At 43.3% G+C, this 20709-nt stretch overlaps 2 protein-coding genes across 3 annotated transcripts in view; one reads left to right on the forward strand and one right to left on the reverse strand.

Moving 5' to 3' along the window:
* afap1l2 (actin filament associated protein 1-like 2) overlaps nucleotides 1-20709 on the reverse strand; it is a 47222-nt gene that overhangs the window by 591 nt on the left and 25922 nt on the right. Inside the window, exons 4-19 of one of the 2 annotated variants that reach the window (XM_008277577.1) lie at nucleotides 20250-20341; nucleotides 9658-9769; nucleotides 8281-8364; nucleotides 7667-7878; nucleotides 6574-6753; nucleotides 6396-6482; nucleotides 6146-6230; nucleotides 5913-6017; nucleotides 4662-4873; nucleotides 1974-2119; nucleotides 1763-1874; nucleotides 1413-1667; nucleotides 1027-1312; nucleotides 591-758; nucleotides 328-515; nucleotides 31-237 (exon numbers count right to left, since the gene is read on the reverse strand). In XM_008277577.1, the coding sequence (XP_008275799.1) occupies nucleotides 31-237; nucleotides 328-515; nucleotides 591-758; nucleotides 1027-1312; nucleotides 1413-1667; nucleotides 1763-1874; nucleotides 1974-2119; nucleotides 4662-4873; nucleotides 5913-6017; nucleotides 6146-6230; nucleotides 6396-6482; nucleotides 6574-6753; nucleotides 7667-7878; nucleotides 8281-8364; nucleotides 9658-9769; nucleotides 20250-20341 (2531 nt within the window). The remainder of the gene's footprint in view (nucleotides 1-30; nucleotides 238-327; nucleotides 516-590; nucleotides 759-1026; nucleotides 1313-1412; nucleotides 1668-1762; nucleotides 1875-1973; nucleotides 2120-4661; nucleotides 4874-5912; nucleotides 6018-6145; nucleotides 6231-6395; nucleotides 6483-6573; nucleotides 6754-7666; nucleotides 7879-8280; nucleotides 8365-9657; nucleotides 9770-20249; nucleotides 20342-20709) is intronic. The other variant, XM_008277578.1, reaches the window with a different exon arrangement.
* On the forward strand, nucleotides 16276-19281 carry LOC103354261 (kelch repeat and BTB domain-containing protein 13). Its single transcript, XM_008277576.1, has one exon. The coding sequence runs from the start codon at nucleotides 17180-17182 to the stop codon at nucleotides 18695-18697; it is 1518 nt and encodes a 505-aa protein (XP_008275798.1). The 5' UTR covers nucleotides 16276-17179; the 3' UTR covers nucleotides 18698-19281.

A 20709-nucleotide genomic window follows, 5' to 3' on the forward strand; every position in this document is an offset into this window, starting at 1 on the left:
TTTAAGTGACGATAAAATCTAGAGTCTCACCTTGGCTTTCTGCAAAACTTTGCCTTTCGTGGCCATGATGGAGGCGGGTCTGTTTTTAAGAGCGGAGGCAGAGTTGACCGGAGAAGCCAGATCTGCACCACCGGCGCTGCTGTTTGCGGGTTGGGAAGAGGAGGATGATGATGATGATGATAATGATGATGAAGAAGGTAATGATGGCTGGGGAGTGGGCACAGGTGCTGGTTTAGGCTGAGGGGAAAATGATAAGGCTGCTTTCAGAGGAAATAGTGCAACATGTTCTTGCTCACATCACGTTCTCTACATTTACAGCACACTGACCGTGGACGTGTCCTGGAGGCTGCTGTCCAGTGTGGTTCCCAGCGTGAAAGGCCCCGACTCCACTTTCTTCAGGCTTTCTTTCACTTCTACCAATCGCAGCTCCACCTCCACCCTGCGGCGCTCCGCCTCTCGACAAGCCTCCTCCTTCTGCTTCAGACGGGCCTCTAGTGAGGCCTGCTGCTTGGGATCTGAGGATGGCAGAGAGCCGTCAGTCACGCTGATCAGTGTGAATCGCAGCAGAGACGTGAAAAGCGCTGACGTACCTTGGCAGGAACCGAGCTCCTCCTTTGCTTCCCTCCTCTCCTTCTTCAGGTTCGCCAGGCTGCTCCTCACCTCCTCCCTCTCTTTCTCCAGGCGGTCGCGCTCATCGATGTAGCGCCGCAGGTCTGCCTCTGTGCGGTTCTTACCCAGTTTGACCTCAACTGGAGACCCTGGAAATGAAAGGTTTATACTATTAAAGACAAGCATATTTAATGGAACCTACATCTCCATTCCACTGTGAAGCTGCGCAGGCTGCCTGTAGAGGACGCAACTCTCCACTAGAGGGAGCCATTGTAGCATAAAATTGATATTTTAAGATATTCCTGCTTCATGTTAAAAAAAAAAGTACTTTCTATATCTTAAAAAAGATGCCTATGGTGGTAGTGATAGCAAAACAAATGACAATATTGCACTCCTACAGTCTCTCTTTGTCCTGACCTATAGTAAATGCTTTGGGCCGCAGGGGCTGTGGGCTGTGAGGCCGGGCAGCAGCAGCAGCAGAAGATTGCACCGTTAAGCCCTTGTGGATGTGCCCCCCGGGGGAGTTGGTGGCCTGTGGGACTCCCAGGCTGGTCCTCTTAGGGGTCTCCTGGCTTTGGGCTGAGGTCTTGACCGGTTGAGTTTGTGGCTGTGCTGGAGTCTGGGCTGGCTCTTGTGCTGGTTTGGATGCTGAATTTATCTCATTTAACGGAGGCGTTGGCTCAGAACGGTTCGTTGGAATGACCTGGAATTAACACAAAATATAACGTAAAGGAGTATTTTGGACTTAACAACTATTTGATCCATATATAGAACATATTTCTGACTGAATCCTTCTTCCCTACCTCTTTATTTGGACAGGAGGAGTCCTTCTGGTCCTCTGCAGGGACCGGAGAAAGTCTGGAAGTTTCTTTGCCTGGCGAGCCTTTACCCCCAGAGGACGTATGGAGGAAGGAGCGCACAGGCACAAGGTCCAGGTAAATCCTATTGTCATTGTCCTCTTCTGTTCCCGCTGTGTCCTTGGCATCTTGCGAGCATGTTTCATTGTGTTCCTGGACATTGTTGTCCTCACAGTTTGGCAGGCTGCTCTCTTCAGCATCCTGTGTAACATTGGGAGGAGGAAGTTTGTGTCGGAGAGCGTGCCAGAGGACGTAAAAGTGAAAACGAAAGTTGCAGAACAATAAGAGCGGCTCACCTCTGGATCAGCTAGAGATGCCACATCGTCGTACAGTTCATCAGAGTTGTGAGAAATGGAAGGTATGGTGTCTATATAGGTGTTGGGCTCCGAGTACCTCCTCTGCATCAAGCTGGAGAGACACATTAAACACACAGAGACGTCTCACTTAAACGTTTCGGTCGCATTTGTACAGAGAACAGTTAAAGTGAACTAAAAGTGAAAAACCTACTATAGGGAAGTCTTTGCAGCGTTCACGATGCTGGAGATCCTCTCAGAGTTGACGTAGTCGTACGTCAGCTCCTCTGGGTCAGTCTTGGTCCCAGTTTGTGACAGCAAGAGGCCCAGCCAGTGACCCATATCTGCTGATGTCTTCGCCTGGGAGGGGAGGAAAGCAAAAGAAAGAATGTGAGCTGAGTACAAACCAGGCACTTGCAACATCAAGAGTTTTAAAACCTCATTGTTTGTCATTGTGTGCCATCCATCACTCTGAATTAATAACATGATTGCTACCAGTGGTGGAGGAACTATTCAGATCCTTTACTAAAGGAAAAGCAACGATACAGAAGCGTAAAAATACTCAGATACAATAAAAATTCTGATCTGAATGCAGCGAAATGTTAATGTTATTATAGATGACATCATTAATACTGAAGCATCAGCGTGTCAGCAGCATGTTACTGTACTTATATATACTTCCATATGCTTCCAACTGCAAAAGTTTGATGTCTTCTAATTCGAAATACATTTTCTATTCATAAGAAACCATCTGTGTGTTCGGAGCGTAGCTGGAAATCCCGCGCCCAGACGAATGCGGTTTTAATGTGGCCTATTTCCTTATCGTTGACACCGTTGCCATAGCGACGCTAACTGCCGGAGAGAGTGTCTCACTGCTGCCAAGTTCACACATTAATGTCACACCAGAGAATTCGCTATCGGCCCCTTAATCGCAGATACAGACGCGGCTTGTTTTCTCTGGTGCACAACATCCAAAAACGAGCGTAAATGAATTTGTAAGAACGCATCTGAGTCAGAATACAAACAAGGGGCGAACTCGGCCGTGTCCGCCTCGGTTTTTAGCTCTTGCCAAATCACAAAAGATGTGACGTTTGTGGCGTAATCAAGCAATAAAGTTCAGGGGTTACACTGACGCAACCGATTGCAGGGAAACGATTTGTTATTGCCAGTTGTTCCAGTTGTTCCAGACTGACTTTAAACTTTAAATTAGACGTGGACCTTTGAGTCATAACTCTGAGAAATTTTGATATACGGCAACACCAGATAAAGATAAAGTGATGTGAAAAAGTTTGCCAGAAGTTTCCAGCTTCTGGACTTTTTCTCCAATCTTTGATTTTCTTTTTGCTGAGAGTTTGAAACATTTGTTGAAATTAGAGAAGTTTAGAGGGTTAGTCGAGAAGTGATGGAGCTGTTAACTCATAGACATGACCATGATTAAACGCTGCTGTTTGTAGGCCGTCCATCCATCCATCATCTATGCACTATTTAATCCTCACTAGGGTCGCGGGGGGGCTGGAGTCTATCCCAGCTGACTCAGGGTGAAGGCAGGTTCACCTGGACAGGTAACCAGTCTATCACAGGGTAACATTTAGAGACAGACATCAAGCACACTCAAATTCACACCTACGGACAATTTAGAATCACCAATTAACTTCAACATGTTTTTGGACTGTGGGAGGAAGCCGGAGAACCTGGAGGATAGCATGCAAACTCCATGCAGAAAGATCCCGGCGACCTTCTTGCTGTGAGGCAACAGTGCTACCAACTGCGCCACCTTGCAGCATTTGTAGGATGTGTGAGGTAAAAAAAAATGGCTGAAAACCACTGATTTAATCCCTAATCCCTTTTCAAACCTTGTCAATACATCATTACGCAAAATCCTAAAATGAAACCACAGCTCTCGTTCAAACGTAGAGCAGTGGAGGCATAAAGTTGCATTAAATGGACAACAAATCAAGAAAAGCACCTCCAAATTGTACTAAAGTGAATTTACTTTCCACTGCTGATTGCTGCTGCTTTATTTCCCAGAAGTGTTTCACTGTACTAAAGAATGAATATCTACTCTTATGAGCTGTGAAAGAAAAGCAAGAAACAGTTTGCATGTGCTGACAACAACTTGTTTTTAACATCTGCTGCTTCGTGGCCTGTAGTCACGTATTGTTTTCTGTCACATTTAAAGTGTAAAAGAAGCGACACTCTACTGCAGCTCAGCATCTCTACATGTGAATGTGTGACTGATGCACATGAAACGAGCCTGATATGACACCTCTTGTTCACAGCTTTCTATTATTTTGAGACTTTCACTAAAGGAAGTGCTCTACTGACACGTATTTATAGTCTGACACGTATTTCTCTGAGGTCAAATAAGCGGCCCTCTTTCTGAATTTGTTGCTTGTCGTGGTTTGTGCTGCCCCCAGTTCCAGTTTGTAAAATGAAAAGCGAGCAAGAAAACAAACACTAAAAAAAAAACCTCACGACGGGAAAATAATCCACATATTAGTGTGACCGAGAGAGCCCTCAGGACTCAACATTAAATTCCACTCCCTATGACCAAATATGCACTGCAGCAGGGTGGTACTGGAGCGCCTAATGAAAAAGGGCGTAGCATTAGTCCAAGAAATCCCAGTACATCCACACCCTTCACACACACACACACACACACACTCACTCACACTCACACAAGCCCGCAGACCACCCTTGTGTGCATACATATATTACGTAGGCCGAGTCTGATGTCAGCAGTTTCGAATGAGGACATGTTAGCGTTCAGTATTCCAAGAGGTAGCAGCACATCTTTCTTTGAGAGAACTGCTGATACAGTGTGTGTTTTTAAAAACCCTGAAGCATTTCTCTTCATCTTAAACACATTTGGAGAAGTCCAGAAAACACACTGATCACGTACCTCCAAGGTGGCCAGCTGTGTGCCATCCATGGCGATCCTGAAGGAGTAGAGGTGCTCGGGGCTGGGGTCGGGCGAAACGCTGCAGCCCTCCAGGGTCACAGCTGGCTGGCTCACTTTGTTCTTGCCCTTGTCTTGGTAAAACCACAGCTGACCGTTCTTTATAAGACACCAGCAGGTCCGCCACTGACTGTTCACCAGCACGTTGAGGTAGCCTGACAGGAGGTGGAGGAGAAAAGTCCATCATTTCTCTTGCTGCTTAATCAGACTGTGCAAAAATGTTTCAGAAGTCAGAGATTTATATCTCAGCATCTCCCACTGGTCTGGATAAGATGGTTCTGTGGCAATCAGACCTTGCCAATGGAAGCAATCTTTAAAAAACAAAAAGCCAAAATGACATCATTTGTCAGAGTTAATGACTCCGCTGAAACCAGAAGTCACAGGACAAAAATTCAGGGACTATGTGGTTGAACTGGGCTGAACTACAGGCTGAGGCAGATAGTATGGAAGCAAATCAAACATGCAAGCAGTAGGCTGTCTATAGTGGAGCCATCACTTTTGTCCTGGCACCCGGGGGCACTTGGAAAATATTGTACATGTTGATTCCAGGTTTTTTTCCCCTCATTTTTGTAAAATAAATGACAAAAGATATTCTGTTTCTGATAATTGTATGGGAATTGTCTGGAAACTTTTCTGTAACTATAGTGGATGTTTTCCAAGACTTTTCTGAACATTTTGTGGAAATTTAATGGAAATTTTCCTGCAATTTCATGGGAATTCTATGGGAATTTTATGGTAATCTTATGGGAATTCTGCAGTAATTTTGTGACAATTTATGGGAATTTGCCAGGAAAAAGACCTCTCAGGAAAATTTATGTTTTTTGTTGTTTGTTTTATTGATTTAGGTGCTGGACTTTATATTGCAGTGAAAAATGAGCCCACATTGAGCAATGGACAGTGAAAAATCTTCCAGATACTGTTTGGGGTTCAGAGGATGATTCTGCCTAAATCTTTGCAAATTCCTTCGTGGTAGAAAATGAACACATCTATCAAAAGAAACAACTTAAATTTAAAACGTGTGGCTTAGATTGAATGTAAAGAATCCAGAGTGATGATTCTACATTTAGGCAATTACTGGCATCTTTACTCTTGCATAAAATAATATAGTCTTGCATACAAATACAGTCTTTCAGGGGCTACAAAGAGAAACGACATCTGACTTTAGGATGACATGTAAAGTAGATTTGTTCTCACCTGACAAGTCGACACATTTTTCCGGGCTCTCTAGTGAGGAGGGTTTCTTCTTGCCAATGTTCATGAGGTTGCTGAACTTCAAACCTGCTCCGTATTTTTTCTTCACTGCAGATCAGAAGAGCAAGAGAACAAATTGTGACATGATTTTTTTTAACTTTCAAAATTCCAGCGCGTGTGCTCGGACCAGCTTGATCAGAGAGACTAAAACAGAAAACCTTCAGGGAGCGACTCACCATCTTTATTTTCTGGAGTTTCAGCATGGCTGTCTGTGCTGCTGCCGCTCTCTGAAGCCACCGAGTACCTCTCGCTCAGCTCCCCCTGTGTGTTCACGTCTACATTTTAGTCACTTTATCGCTCAGAAATGCAAAAGACAATGAAATCTGAAAGAAGAAAAACTTCTAGAGGAACAAATGGCTTATCAAAACCTGCATGTCTCGTCATCTTGGAGGCAAAACTACAGATACAAGTATGGAGGAAGCGTACCTTGGTACAAATAAGCCTCGGGGAGTCGGACGCGGAGTGTTGGGGGTCACAGTTTTCAGCTGGCCTGGGACTGATCTCTTGAATGACCTAAAGAGCAACAAGAGACGTGAGTCATTTTCCGATTATTGCAGGATTTGTTTACCAGAAACAGTGAAGCAAACCACTGCGAATGTGTCACCTTCAACCACTGCTCAGTCTGTTCTTTGCTCTGCAGGCCCAGCACGATGGCCTCCCCTCCCACTGGAATAATCTTCAGCTTGTGCTCTTTCCTCTTGAGCTGCTTTTCTTTGTAGACGACACTGCAGCCCAGCAGACTCACATCCAGCAGAGGCGTCTGCTCCTTGGAGCTCTTATAGCACTGAGAGAGGCAAAACCAATGCGTTAACGACAGTTTAACATGAGCTGTACTTTGTATAATCATATTTATTCGAAAACTCATGCTGTTCTGTCACAATGGAGCCTTTTGTCTTTGTACTATCCACGGTGTTTTTAAAAATGCCTCATAATCCATTCATTATTCAGCACATAGAAGACAATAGTCTCGTTTATCACACGGGTAAATGTTGTCAACCTGATCCTCATGCGGCTTTCTACAGTGATTTATTCAAGAAACAGATGAGAAGACTAATTGTACGGTGTTTACACATCGTTTTTGTAATCAGAGATGTTGCTAAATGCTTCCAATTCTGAAACCAGTGGGTTTCCAGTTACTGGTTCATTGATGAATGGAAGGCTTTTGATGATGGAGATGCAAACCTATTCAAACACAGTCAGGCAGGAATAAAATGAAAACTAATCCTTCATCTTCCTGGTCTGGATCCAGAATAATCCACTTTCACTGCAGATGTAAAGGACTTCAGAGAGTGGGTGACAATTAAAGAAAGGTTGGACTACCTAAAAAATAAGATACCGCGACAGCTTGAGATCACAGACATCCTCCGCAATTATAACGAATCACCATTGGTCCCGAGGTCATAGTAATCCTGTGCGAATAGGGCTTTAGACACTAACTGTCTCTCTCTGGTCGATGATTTGACCTTTAAAAACTCATATCTGTGTCTATGAAGTCCCTGCCTCTATCTACACCCCCCACTGTAATCATTTAGCCGGTTCTGATGAAGAATAACGATACAGAAAGTCCAAGACGTTGCTGTTGGTTCCTTTGGTTTGTTACATATGAAACCCCAGAAGTTTGACTGTTTATTTCGCTCGTGATGTATCCAGCATATAAAAAACACCCCCCAACATGGTAAAAGCTCATTTCTACCCACCAGCAGGCGATGCTCTTTGATGACACACAGCTGTTTGGCCCACTGGCCGAGCCACTTCTTCCTCCACAGGAAGGCGCAGATGCGAGCGTCCTTCATCAGCTCGATGGACGCCTCCGCCGACGGCCACTGGTGCTGAGCTGACGGAGACTTCCCTCTGGTCACCTCCTCCTCGTCGTAGGACTCGTACGAACTGCTGACCGCCTCTCCGTCATCTAAAACCAGCGACAACAATTACAACATGGCCGCGACTGCGAGGGATGAGAAAAGAATGAAGATGAGTCTGTTGGATGAGCTCGAAGAAGCAAATGAGGTTAATGTCCGGTTTCTTGATTTTCTTGAACGGAGGAGAATTTCCTCACAACAATCAAGCAATTAGGAGAATACACACTTCCAGCACTGATGGATGGTGGCCAGGGAAAAGACGCCACAAGTTAGGATGAAAGTGAAAACAATAAATTCAGGAAACTTGATAAGATGAGGCTGATTAGTGACGGCTGTCTGTTCATGCTGGACAGTGAGCGCTTTGGGACATGCCGGTTTGCCCATGCACATTTTGGCTTATCGCCTCGAACGACAACAAACATGCCACACGCAAACACAGAAATCCTAGCTACCCCTGGTGATAACGGCATAGACCACACTGTCAGAGCTGAGCTCTCGCATCCAGGGCCGTGAGAGGAGATCAAAACAGTCCAGATCTACACAACATCCAAGGAAACAGGAAGGAAAGGAAGAAGAACAAAGTGGCAACATTGGAAAGTGGAAAAAATGCCTTTAACAAATACTTGTAGAAAAGATGAACGGAAATTGCAGCTATGCAGATAACATTCTCAGGAGCAAAATTTTCATAAAGGAAAATCTGTGGCAGGTCTTCATTTGGCCTGATCACCTGTGTTACCTTTCACACCATAATATACAGTCATCCTCAGATGTGTTCATACCCTTCCATTAAAGAAAAGGCAAAATTCACAATAGTCATACAAATAACTAGAAACTGAAAAAAGTAATAATAAATAAAAATTTGCTAAATTATAATTTAGTGAAATAAGATGTTGTTTTTGAATTGTGGCTGAAAAGAATAATTAAAAAAATAAAAAACAAAACTGTCCTGGACAAATTAGAGCACTTTGCTGATGAGCAGTCGGTCAAAATTGTTTGCTTTTTTTTTTTTTTTTTTTAATATTTCTGTTGAACCGCAGTTCAAAAGCAACGTCATGAATTTCATTAAATTTTTATTTATTATTACTTTTGTCAATTTCAACTTATTTCAGTGACTAATCCTGTTTTTTCCGTCTTTAATGGGAGGGTATGAATAAATGTGATGGCGACTGTATAAAACCACATACTCATGATATTTTTTAATGAATTATTTTAGCCAATTAAGTATAAAGTGACTTGCAACTGTGAGCTACTCAGAACAGAATACTCTGTACTGTATTGATATTAATTTAAGAGCACCGACTTTGAAGAGATACCTTTTAGTTTTTACCACCAAACAGAACAGCTGCATGTCAGCAATTAAAGCAACCTATCTGACCAAAAAAACCCAACACGTAAACAACCCTACTGCACCATTACAGTAGAGCTAAGCTTGTAATAGGTTTTAGTCGTGGTCTCTCAGTGCTTGATAATTATAGCGCACAGTAGCACTTAGTCATTTTTTCCCGTTTGAGAGCACCTAGGCGAGCGTCACAGTTGCGTCAGTCTGTTTAACCAGCTGCAGCTCAAAAGTGAAGGTCTTCTGAAGGACAACGGAGCAGATAACTGTCCAACGAAAGGTTTGGAATGCACACAGCTCGTTGGATTGGAATAAACAGCTGGAATACATGAGAACAACGGTGAAGTTCACCTGGGGATGAAACAACCCCAAACACTCACCAGAACACGAGGAACCACTCTTCACGGCAATGTTTTAGTAATACCACTTGAATTTTTAGTGTTCAATCTGACAATTCTTTATTTGTGGAAATGTGACACTGAAGCTGTCTTACCGTTGACTGTTTCCTCATAGGGCTGAGCCTCCTCATAGTAGCTCTCTGAAGCGTCTAAACAGGCCAGAGGTGGAACTACAGGCAACGGGAACGGCTCCCGGACCACCACACCCTACAGATCAGGAACAAAAAAAGAAAGGTACACAAAGAGAGAGAGAGAAGTTCAATTTATTTCTTTCCTGTAACATTATAGCATCCACACATGGACAATCAGTGGAAGAAGACATGTCCAGCAGCAACACACATTATTAACATGTGTTGTTCCCTGCAGGCTGAACATGTGGCTAATCCAGCTGTCACGTCAAGACTAAGGAGGGAATTCCTCATGTAACCAATCCCTGTCTGACCCGGTGCACCAGAGAGCAACATGCCTGCCTTCGGGTGAGGGGAGCGTTTTCTGTGTGTGTACGTATGAGCTTGGAAATAAGAGGGGGAGCATGCATTTAAGTGGGTGTGGGTGTGTGTGGGCTCAGTGGCTTTCCTGAAATCACTCAGCAGTCTGGTTTCACTTCTGTCTTCCTTCTCATCTCCTGTGTGGTAAAGACTGTCTGTCTGCCCCGCGCTGAAGACTCGGCTACAGCCAGTAAATCAGCTCCGTGATCTAAGATACATTTTGGAGACGTCCGTCATCGCAACCGTTCTTTTTTTTTTTTTTAAGCTTTGTTTTTCTTACTGATGATGTGACTCTTGAAGTATATATTGAACTATGTCTTTTAGATTCAACAAACTGTAATACTTAACTTGACATAAATGCAAAAAAAAAAAAAAAATCGCAGCATTCAGTATATACAGAAGTTTAAATACACTGTATAAAAAGACCCATAACTTTTTTTTTCTCACTATCTGGTGTTAAATCAGACTAATCTTTTCCTGTTTTAGGTCAGTTAGGATCACCAAAATTATGTATATTTGCTGAACGCCAGAATAATGAGGAAGATATTTTTTTTTTTTTACTACTTTCTTCAGAGTCAGAAGTTTACATCCACTAAGATGCCTTCAAACTATTTGGGGAAGCCCAGATGATGATGTCATGACTTTGGAAGCTTTTGATTGGTTAATTGACAACATGTAATTGGAGGCACACCTGTGAATGTATTTTAAGGCACACCTCAAACACACTGCTAAGGAAATCTGCCAAAAGTTGTACCTTAAAATACATCCACAGGTGCCTCCAATTAACTCAAATGTTGTCAATTAACCAATCAAAAGCTTCCAAAGTCATGACATCATCATCTGGGCTTTCCCAAATGGTTTAAAGGCATCTTAGTGTATGTAAACTTCTGACCTTGAAGAAAGTAGTAAAAAAAAATCTCTAAAAAATTCTCTCTCTCGTTATTTTGCCATTTAGCAAATAGACATAATTGTGGTAATCCTAGCTGACCTAAAAGAGGAAAAGTTTAGTCTGATTTAATGTCAGATAGTGAGAAAGAAAAAGGTTTTGTGTCTTTTTATACAGTGTACTTAAACTTCTGGTTTCAGCTGTATATATGATTTTAGTTTTATGTAATACTGTAATACACCAAAGATCTACACACATTGGGTTTAGATGTTCCAATAACTGGGCAAATGATGCAGTTTTTATGTCAAAACATATTGTGAGCAAGTCAGAGGAGAAATGATGCATTGAAAACTAATGCTGGTCAGATGGGGACAACCTCAGCTCATCAGTGTTCTTCAGAACGTCATACGTAAGACATTATCCAGAAATTCTGGAGAACTTCTGGAGAAAGCTGATCCAGCGTTGAAATTCTTTTAACAACAGTCAAGGTTATTTGGAAGTTGTTGTTGGGTTTTATTTCTGAGGAACTGTGACAAGCCCCTTTTGAAACAGACCCTTCACTAAGCCCGACACCTCAAACGAGAACGGCCGCTGTTGCACGGCCTGCCGAGACCCGTCAAGCCTTCAGGACAAGAGAAGCAGTGTGAATGTAGAACCTGCAAGTCTGACAGCAGATATTCTTAATGTTAAGAGAGGGAGATGCTGTGTTTTCTGTTTTTTCAAAGCCAGAAACAAAAAAAAGAGAGATGTTAGATAAAGAATAAAACCATCAAAAACACGACAAATATACTAACTAAATACGCAGCACACAGCTGTTATTACACAAAGATGGTTGAATATTAATAAGTGATTTATGTATTATGTTCTAACACACTTTAAACTTCTGAGCAAGAACATTGTTGTTCCTGATCGTGTTTGTCCTGCATGTAGGGTGCAAATTATATTTTGAATACAGCTTTCAAGTCTACTTTTTTTGTTGTTTACTGCTCTGTGATATTTAGAGGTATTATTCCAGAAATGTGTTATTATTTACTTCATAATATTTCTGTTAAAAATGATAAAGATTCAGTGGCATAGCAACAGTAACCAAGGGGGGCGGGACTTAGTAAAGACTCACTTATGCACAGTGGCGATTCTGTGACCAATTTTCTATTCACGTCTTTCTTTGTGAAACCCGTCACCTTACAAGTATGTGGTTTCTTTAAAGGTTACCTTGGAATTATTTCATCAGGTGGTCTCGATGTCTCACTTTCTGACTCATACTGAAACCAAAACTTCCCACCAGATGGATTTCCGTCGTACTTCTTCCAACACTTCTAACGCCCTCGACCTGTGACCACAAGTCTCGCGCTATCGGTTATCTACGGTGGCATGCAGGGGATGGGAGATATGCAAGCTGGGTCTTGGTATATTTTAGAGAAGAAAAAAAAGACATATCAGCTCAAAAACATCAGCAGCTGCCAGCGAAGATGAAATCTACGTATTCGTTCTTTTATCGCGAGGCAAAGTGATGGATGACGAAGATAGACTTCCACAGAGGGAGGGTTCCTCAGAGGCCACGAAGAGAAGTCAAACAGATGACACTTTTTCTTCTAACACATCGCTATGTAAAAACATTTCAAGTGTTCTGGTTAAAGGCAAAACACAGAGGAAAAGTCTCCTGAGGACGCAGCTCATAGAGTTCTTAAGTGAACTCCATGAAACCCTACAGTATGAGCTGAATGACAAGAAGTAATCCGTCTCGTGTTTCCTCCCACCACCGATCTGAACACAAGGTTTGTGTTTCTGCGTTTTCACGAAGTTTTTTGAAAAGCTGTCATAATATCTACAAGATTACAGACATATGGAATATGAGCTTTAAGCAGAGTTTGCCCGATTAAGGGTGAAGGTTAGTTAAAAGTACAACAATACTACAAAAGCGATATAAATCTGAAATCAGCTTTTGCTTACTCGTTCTAAAATTCAATTAGAAAGACAAGCAGCAATAAATTCTGTCTGGTGGTTGCAAACCTGTGGCTGGTCTTCAGATAGCGTGGAACAGAGTTCAAGTGGAGTCACTGGTTCAGCTTAGATTTATGGACCGGCACAGAATGAAAACCAAGTCACGTTTGTCTGTTTTTATAAAAGTCACAAAATCATTATTTTTGATGTGGGCTGTCACAGACAGTCGCAATAACTCCCAGTAAACAGGGAATTCCCTGTTTGCAATCTTTTCCCACCATATCACGCTGGTGATCTAACACTTTTCCAGTAATGCGCAGCAGACGCAGTAAGCTGTCATAATAACTGGCGTCATGTCACGGTCTGCACACAGTCACTGTGACGAGGACTTGTTTGTGTGATTAGCCTGCATGCCAGAACGTGGAGGAAAGGATCCAAAAAAAAAAAAAATGTGTGGGACAGAAATGTTATCACTGCAGTTTAAGGAGGGAACCATCCGCTGTACATTATGGAGATTTCTCGTAATGCAAGCATCAGCAAACACAGCTGTTACAAATGTGATCTCAGTTACAGTTTTCTTTCTTCAAAATGATGCAGTGTCAAGCAGATTTAAAAAAAAAAAAACAAAACAAAGCAAATTGTAAAAGGTTCACAGTTTGATAAATGAAAGTTAATAGTCAAAGTGAGTTAAGCTTATGCCAGTAAGAGCAGACTCCAACACAAGTGTAACTAATAACACTGCCTTACATTTAGGTGCTCCAGCTACACTGGCTCACTGGCACTTTGTTAATCATAGGAGTTACTGTACATCTGTGGCATGTATGACATGAAAAAGTTCTCTTTTTTTACCTACAGTGTTTAAGTCCAAGCACACCTTAAATCCTCACATCACTGTAATTAAGTAACAGCACACTTTGTGTCTTTTTCAGCCACAGAACGTGTATTCCAATAGTCATACTACCATACTATAAAGTATGCCAGAAAACGATTTATCACATCCCAATACTTAGATTGTCAAAAAGCAGAATGTCAAAAATACCAGGATGTCCGACTACACCTGGTCGCGTTTTGCAGTATGCAAACCAGCTTTGCTCTACTGGCCACTATGACCCACAATCTTTTGCAAAGTTCCGTCATATACGGTGTCTTACGAGAGCTTGAGCCCCCCAAGAGCACACAACTCGTTTGAATACAGAATGCAACAGACAAAGCTGTGTCCCGATTGTACGCATACTGTATGCAGCAGTCAGTACTTTGTGAGGGCAGTTGTAATTCGTATTGAAGGTAAAAACACAAAGTATTGTAAGATTTGTCTCTGGACTAAATCTTGATACAGAATAATCTGGACCATAAATTAAACAAATAATCCAGTTACACAATGGTTGAGATAAACAACCTTTGAATTGACGAAGACAAGTCTAGACTGTATTTAAGCCATGGACATGACTACCATGACGTCACCGATTAGTTTGTCGACAACCGGGTTCGAACTTGACCTTTGCCATGTTGGTCTTTTGGAACCGGATGTGGTTAAGTGAGGGGAGGATCTCACTGAGAGATCGACACACTCCCATATGGTAACAATTTGTTAAGCACAAGGCAGCCTCTCCTTAAAGCATGCTCTGCTTTATTGTCTATTTTACTGTAAATGGGACCATCACAGACCAAATGAGCATCATTTTGTATTGAAGGAGACTCAAGTGGGACCATAAACTTATTAGGAAAATGTTCACTGAGGTACCAAATCAAACGAGAAGCAGGCTAGTTCTCACATATACTTCTATACAATTGGACTTCTTTCTGCAACCAGACGAGTCGCCCCCTGGAGGCTGTTAGCAAGAATACAGGTTTCAGTCACTTCTGCATTGGCTTCACTTTTCACACCAGAGATTAAATGCATCTACTAGATACATTCATGGATACAATAAAATATGTGTCACTAACTTTAACTTAATGCTCGTAGAGTAATCGGTTGCCATGGTGATGGCGGCGCACATAGACGCAGCGCCCCCTTCAGGAGACAATGAAAGTGAACGTTATGAGTGTCTTGTCTATCTCAGATGTTCATTCTGCAAAACTTGCAGCTGGGAGACTTTGCTGGGCGTCAGGACAGTGAACGGTGCTGGAACTGCAGCGATCGGTTGTGATGTGGACAAACTACACCAACACGGAGTCCTATTGGAGACGACGCCAGCAGTTACCCGAGAGAGAAGGAAGCCAAACAGTACGAATGTAAACAAAGGAGGAGGAAGAGAGCCCGGATCCATACTAGGCTAAAGGCTAACCCCTCCAGACCAGCAGGACTCCTACTCTCCAATGTCCGCTCCCTCCACAACAAGCTGGATGAGCTACGTTTGCTGAGAGAAACCCTCAGAGAGTGGAGGGACTGCTGAGAGTCTGCTTTAACAGAAACATGGCTCCATGACAGCATCCCAGACGGACATACAGCTGGAGGGGACGACATTATTCTGGGTGGACAGACAGACAGCTAGCTCGCTTCACCATTGTCACACCATCATGTGTGTCTTTGTGTCCCTGAAGACCTACCAGGACCTGAAGAGGTTCGCCATGTTCAACGAATGGTGGCGCGTATGGACGCAGGGCCCCCTTCAGGAGACAGCAAGAATGAACGTATAGTGTCTTGCCTATCCCAGACATTCATTCCCCAAAACTTACTGATTAAATAATTCTGAAGAAACGCTCTCTCATCTTGCCTGTACTACTGTGTATGTGCAGCAAAATGACAATAAACCTGATTTGATTTGATTGATAAATGTCTATTTATATAGATGTTATTGATTTTTTTTTTTTTTAATTATACCACAACAGAAATGAATAATAATGATAAACAAAAGTATTAGTATCAGAACACAAGACAGCAGAAGTAAGAGAGACCTTTACAGACTCTTTACAGGAACTTCCTCGGAAGAAAGTGATTCTTTGTAAACTGCTCCATAGCAAAAGAGAGAGCAGTTAAAGCATCTGCTATTAATTAAAACAAAACGCCAGACATTCCAGAGCAGCAGCAACCCCCCAGACCGCCCACCCACTCTTATCTCTATCTGTTTTTTTTTTTCTTCTCTTTCCATTTCACTCATCTCCCAGAAAAACTAAATCTTGCTTGTTGTTTGGGTCAAGGCTAAAGAGCAGTACAGTGAGGAGCTGCACTGATGGGAAAGAAAAGGACATTGCCAGCCAGGTGTGTGTATTTTTTCTCCCAGAGGACTTTGCAATCCTCCCCTCCAGCTCTTTAATAGCTTTAGCCCTTTCCTTTCCTTTCACTTCACACACACACACATACATCCTCACCACAGAAACATCAACTAGAAGGAATGGATTGAGGAGTCGGAGCATAAATAACAAAGCGAAGAGAGAGGCGGGGGGGGACAGGGGTGTGGTGGAGGGGCTTTGAGTAAAGAGTGGGAAAAAGAACCCAAAAAAAAAAAAAACGAATAGTCAGAGGAACATGGAAAATCCCCAGTTCCCATGCCAAGAATCCGGCGCAAGCAGAAACACACACACTCGCACACAGTGTATCTGAAAGCCGGCAGGGAGCTCAGAGCAGAGGAGAAGGTAGTGATAAAAAGCTATCAGTGCAGCTCCGCTTTGGAAAACAAGATTCAGGAGAAATCTCTGGCTCTTTTCTATCTCTATGACTTCTTACATTGCAGTTTTTTTTCTGTTTGGAAACTAAAAGTAGCGTGTGTGGAAATGGAAATTTAAAAAAAAGGCAGAACATGTCAGCTGCATGGCAGGAGGTAGAAGGAGAAATTCACATGACACACACACTGTGCACATACTGTATTTATTTTCCCATTATCTTCTTGGGAACACTTTGACCTCCTGGAAACCCTTCGTATTTTTAGTTGAAGATTGAATAAACTTTTACAAGTAACTAACTTAAAATTTATAACTATAAATAAAGAAAAATCTGCACATATAAAATGTAAATAGCGAGCCGGTTTTCAAGGGGCAACATAATCATGAATAATTCAGCAAATACGCACGCTGGCCAATTGTATTGCGGTTATGATAATGACCAGTTGCCGGCGGCCGCGTTACCGCTCGCAGTGCATGTCAACAGTTTTCCTTTTCCTGCCTGACGCTTGCGAGTGGCACAGCTGCTATCTATAGTCCCGCGCTTTTTTCGGACCATGCAGACGGGACGCAATGGAAGTCGCACAAAACTTTATTTACCGTGCAGCTCTGGGGAAAAAATGGCTAATCTGCACTCGAGTCACACGCTGACTAATCACTCGAGGGCCTGTTTTGGGAAGAAAAGAGATCCTGGTTTAAGGGATCATGGAAGCGCCTGAAGGCCTGGGAATCAACCAGGATATTCACACCGAGAATGCGACCCCTGATCCGGGGGACGGAGAGCGCCAGGCGGGCTGGGTGAGGGTGAGGGTGGAGGAGAGCTGGTTCAGCGTGGAGCGAGCTTTTCTTGCGAGGCACAGCGACTATTTCCGTGCTCTCTTTCACTCTGGGATGAAAGAAAGCCAGCAGGACGAGCTCCACCTGAAAGGAGGAGTGCGTGCGAGGGGCTTCCTCATTGCCCTTGCCGTCTGCAGGGGAGAGATTCCCGCCGTCACTGACCCGGATGAGCTGGTTGAAGCTGTAGAATGTGCTGCTTTCCTGCAGGTTGCTTGTTTGGTGAAGCATCTTTGTGATATTGTAGATTCAGACAACTGCCTCCTGCTTTACCACGCAGCCGCCATCTTTGGGGTGCAAACGCTGTTTCACAGTGCTGCTCTCTTTCTCTGTGATGCTTTTGAGGACCTTAAGGAAGCAGCAGAAACTACAATCCCTGAAGAGCTGCTGCAGTATTCTCAAACACTGTCTCCTTCTGCTTATATCGCTTTAGGTACCCATACCCCCTCAATGGAGCTGCTGCAAGACTCCTTTAGGATTGTTTGCTACCTTGACGAAAAGGCGGAGGAGTGGAAGCATCTGACAAACCTCCCAACTCTTTGTAGCACCTCCATGGCTGGTGTAGCGGTGCTGGACAATCGCCTGTATATCGTAGGGGGAGTTTACGGTTACCGCAAAGACACAGTAGACAGTAGCTTCTGTTATGACCCAGAGTCGGGGGTTTGGACAACTCTTCCGGGTCCCCAGCAACCGAGATATGACTTCACCTTGCTCGGACACGAGGGCCGACTCTACGCCATCGGCGGAGAGTTCCAAACGAGAACGATTTCCGCAGCGGAGAGCTATGATGTTTCAAAGGGAGAGTGGACTCTTATAAAACATGCACCAAGACCTGTAGCATCTGCAGCTTGTGCTGTTGCGCGGCGGCGGATGTTTGTTTGCTTCTGGAAGCCACCAGACACCACAGACATCTATGAGTACATACCAGCGAAAGATGAGTGGAAGCTCGCCACCACAATGATCCGACCTCAGAGCTACGGCCACTGTATGGTAGCCCACAGGGACAACTTGTATGTGATGCGCAACGGGCCCTGTGATGACTTCCTGCGCTGCCTAATGGACTGCTATAACATCACGACGGGCCAGTGGACGGCCATGCCCGGACACTACATCAACAGCAAGGGGGCGCTGTTCACTGCAATGGTAAGGGCGGACTCTGCGTTCACAGTGAAACACATGTTGACTCTTGAATACGCCATCACTGGAGACGCATGGAAGCCCCGCAGGCAGATGAAGGGATTCCCAAAGAGTGGTTCACTGTGGACGTGTTTACTCCGGCTTCCCAAGACGGGACCAGTTATACCAAAACCGGACGCAGATCAGAAGGAAGAATACATGCCTTTGCCGGACTCATTTGAGGGATTTGTGGACCCTATGCTGCCCCTGTGAAATTAGTGCACAACTGTAAAACAATGTGATGTTCGTTTTTAACCCTCTGAACCTCAAAACCTGTTGGCGGGTTTGAATACTACAAAAGTTTTGAAATAACAAAAGTTTTCAAAGCAAGAAAGGGCAAAAACAGAAAGAATACTCAGATTTTAGGCTTTCTGGCAGTGCTTGAAGTAATGTGTGACTTGATGTTTGGTTGGCAAAATAATGAAAACTTAGCCTAAAATCATGATATTTATTACAAATAAATGTATTCTATATGTCTCTTAAAAAATCACCAAAAATAGATTATTTGCGCGAACTAGATTCTGCAAAAGCCAAAAAATCCTGCATTTTTGTGTGAAACTGAAAAGCTATGTGTGACTCAGCTGTGACCAACATTCATATTATGAAAATTCTGGGACTTTTAACATGAACTGTGAGCGGCTTTACACAGAGCAGAGTGAAGACAATAAATTATAAATGTAAATAGTAATTTGTCTATAGCATGTAGAGGCTCTATTTTTTTGATTATTGGTAGCACCTGTTGGAAAAATGTTCCAGTTTTTAACATTTTTGCAAAATAAATAATGAAGGACTTTTAATGTTTGTTTTGTCTTTTTGCATGATTGATGCATTATAACTGTAATGCAGCACTAAAGACATTTCCTGTGTTCTGCATATTTCTAGCTTTAGTTGTGCTGTTTCCATAGAGCTGCATGACTTTATATTGCAGTTTAAAACATGGCCACAGTGGGTAAAGAACAAACACCCATAAACTGCTTGGGGTTCAGAGGGTTAAACGAGAATATAAGTCTTATAATAAAACAAAACAAAAAAAAATGCTGATGCTGTAAAAAAAACTGGAGTTTACATACTGAGAAAAAACATTTCATTTGCTTCCACGCTCACCCTCGCACACACATGCACACGTGCTGACACTAAGCATTTGCTCTGATTAGCACCAGCTGCTACTGTAGTTTATATTAGAGGAGGCCACTGTGGATGCATGTGTGTGTGCGCGAGTGTGAGCGAAGTTCAAAGGCGCTGACGGGATGTTCGAGACCGCTCATTCTCTGAGTTTTTCCTGAAATCACACTGGGCCAATTCAGGAGCCACCAGTCGACATAAAACACACCACAGCCCTCTGTCTCCCGGTCCTGAGCTGTTAAATACCTGTTTCTGTGGGAGAATACATTTCGCGTAGCTTCGGGGTTGCGACTCTGAGGGGCTGTGGGAAATTTTTTTGGCTTGCCCGGCCGCAGACTGCAATTGTTTTAGTATATTAAAAACCAATGGAATTCTGTTTCAATATGTGACATCAACCCACGGAAGGTTAGTTTCGAAGCTGAAAGACCAAAAATATCGTCAATTACATTCAAAGCTACAGTCAGATATCATGATTTCCACTGAACCGGTCCCGTGCACTTTATTGAATTCAGCGGTCCTGCTGGGGTCAATTATGCTATTACCGTTCCCACCACAGTGGCAGAGGCTCCAAAAGCTGGAGCGCTAAGCCAAATCATTGTGCATGCTAATCCGCTCTGATGGAAAGGAGCTGGGAATCACTTACTGTTCTCGGGGGCGGCAGGTCAGGAAGGCTCTTCTGCGGGACGGGGACGTATTTAGCTCCTTTGCCGTTCACCAGGGCGTCCGATCTGTCGCCTAAAAGCAAAGATCGGAAGGTCAAGTGCGTGACGAGAATCTTAACATTTTAATTGAATACTATCAAATAGACACACAGGAATGAGGAATAAGTGAAAGAACTGCTCCGGTCTATTTTTATCGCGCCTGACTCCCAGATGTCCAGCTGTCTCCTATTCATATTAGCGCTTCGCCAACCGTCAGTGTGAGCACAGAACCTTCATTGTTAAATTACAGTGACCACATAACCCAAATCACGGGGAAGCATTTGTAGGGCAGCAGCGACCGTGTTGTGCCAAACACACAAGACCACAGCGCACATTCAAGAAAAATTGGGAAGGACTTTGCATAAGAGGTGAAAGAAGCCTTAACAACGGGGAGTGTTTACG

Source organism: Stegastes partitus, unplaced genomic scaffold, assembly GCF_000690725.1.
Source record: "Stegastes partitus isolate 25-593 unplaced genomic scaffold, Stegastes_partitus-1.0.2 Scaffold101, whole genome shotgun sequence".
NCBI lineage: Eukaryota > Metazoa > Chordata > Actinopteri > Pomacentridae > Stegastes > Stegastes partitus.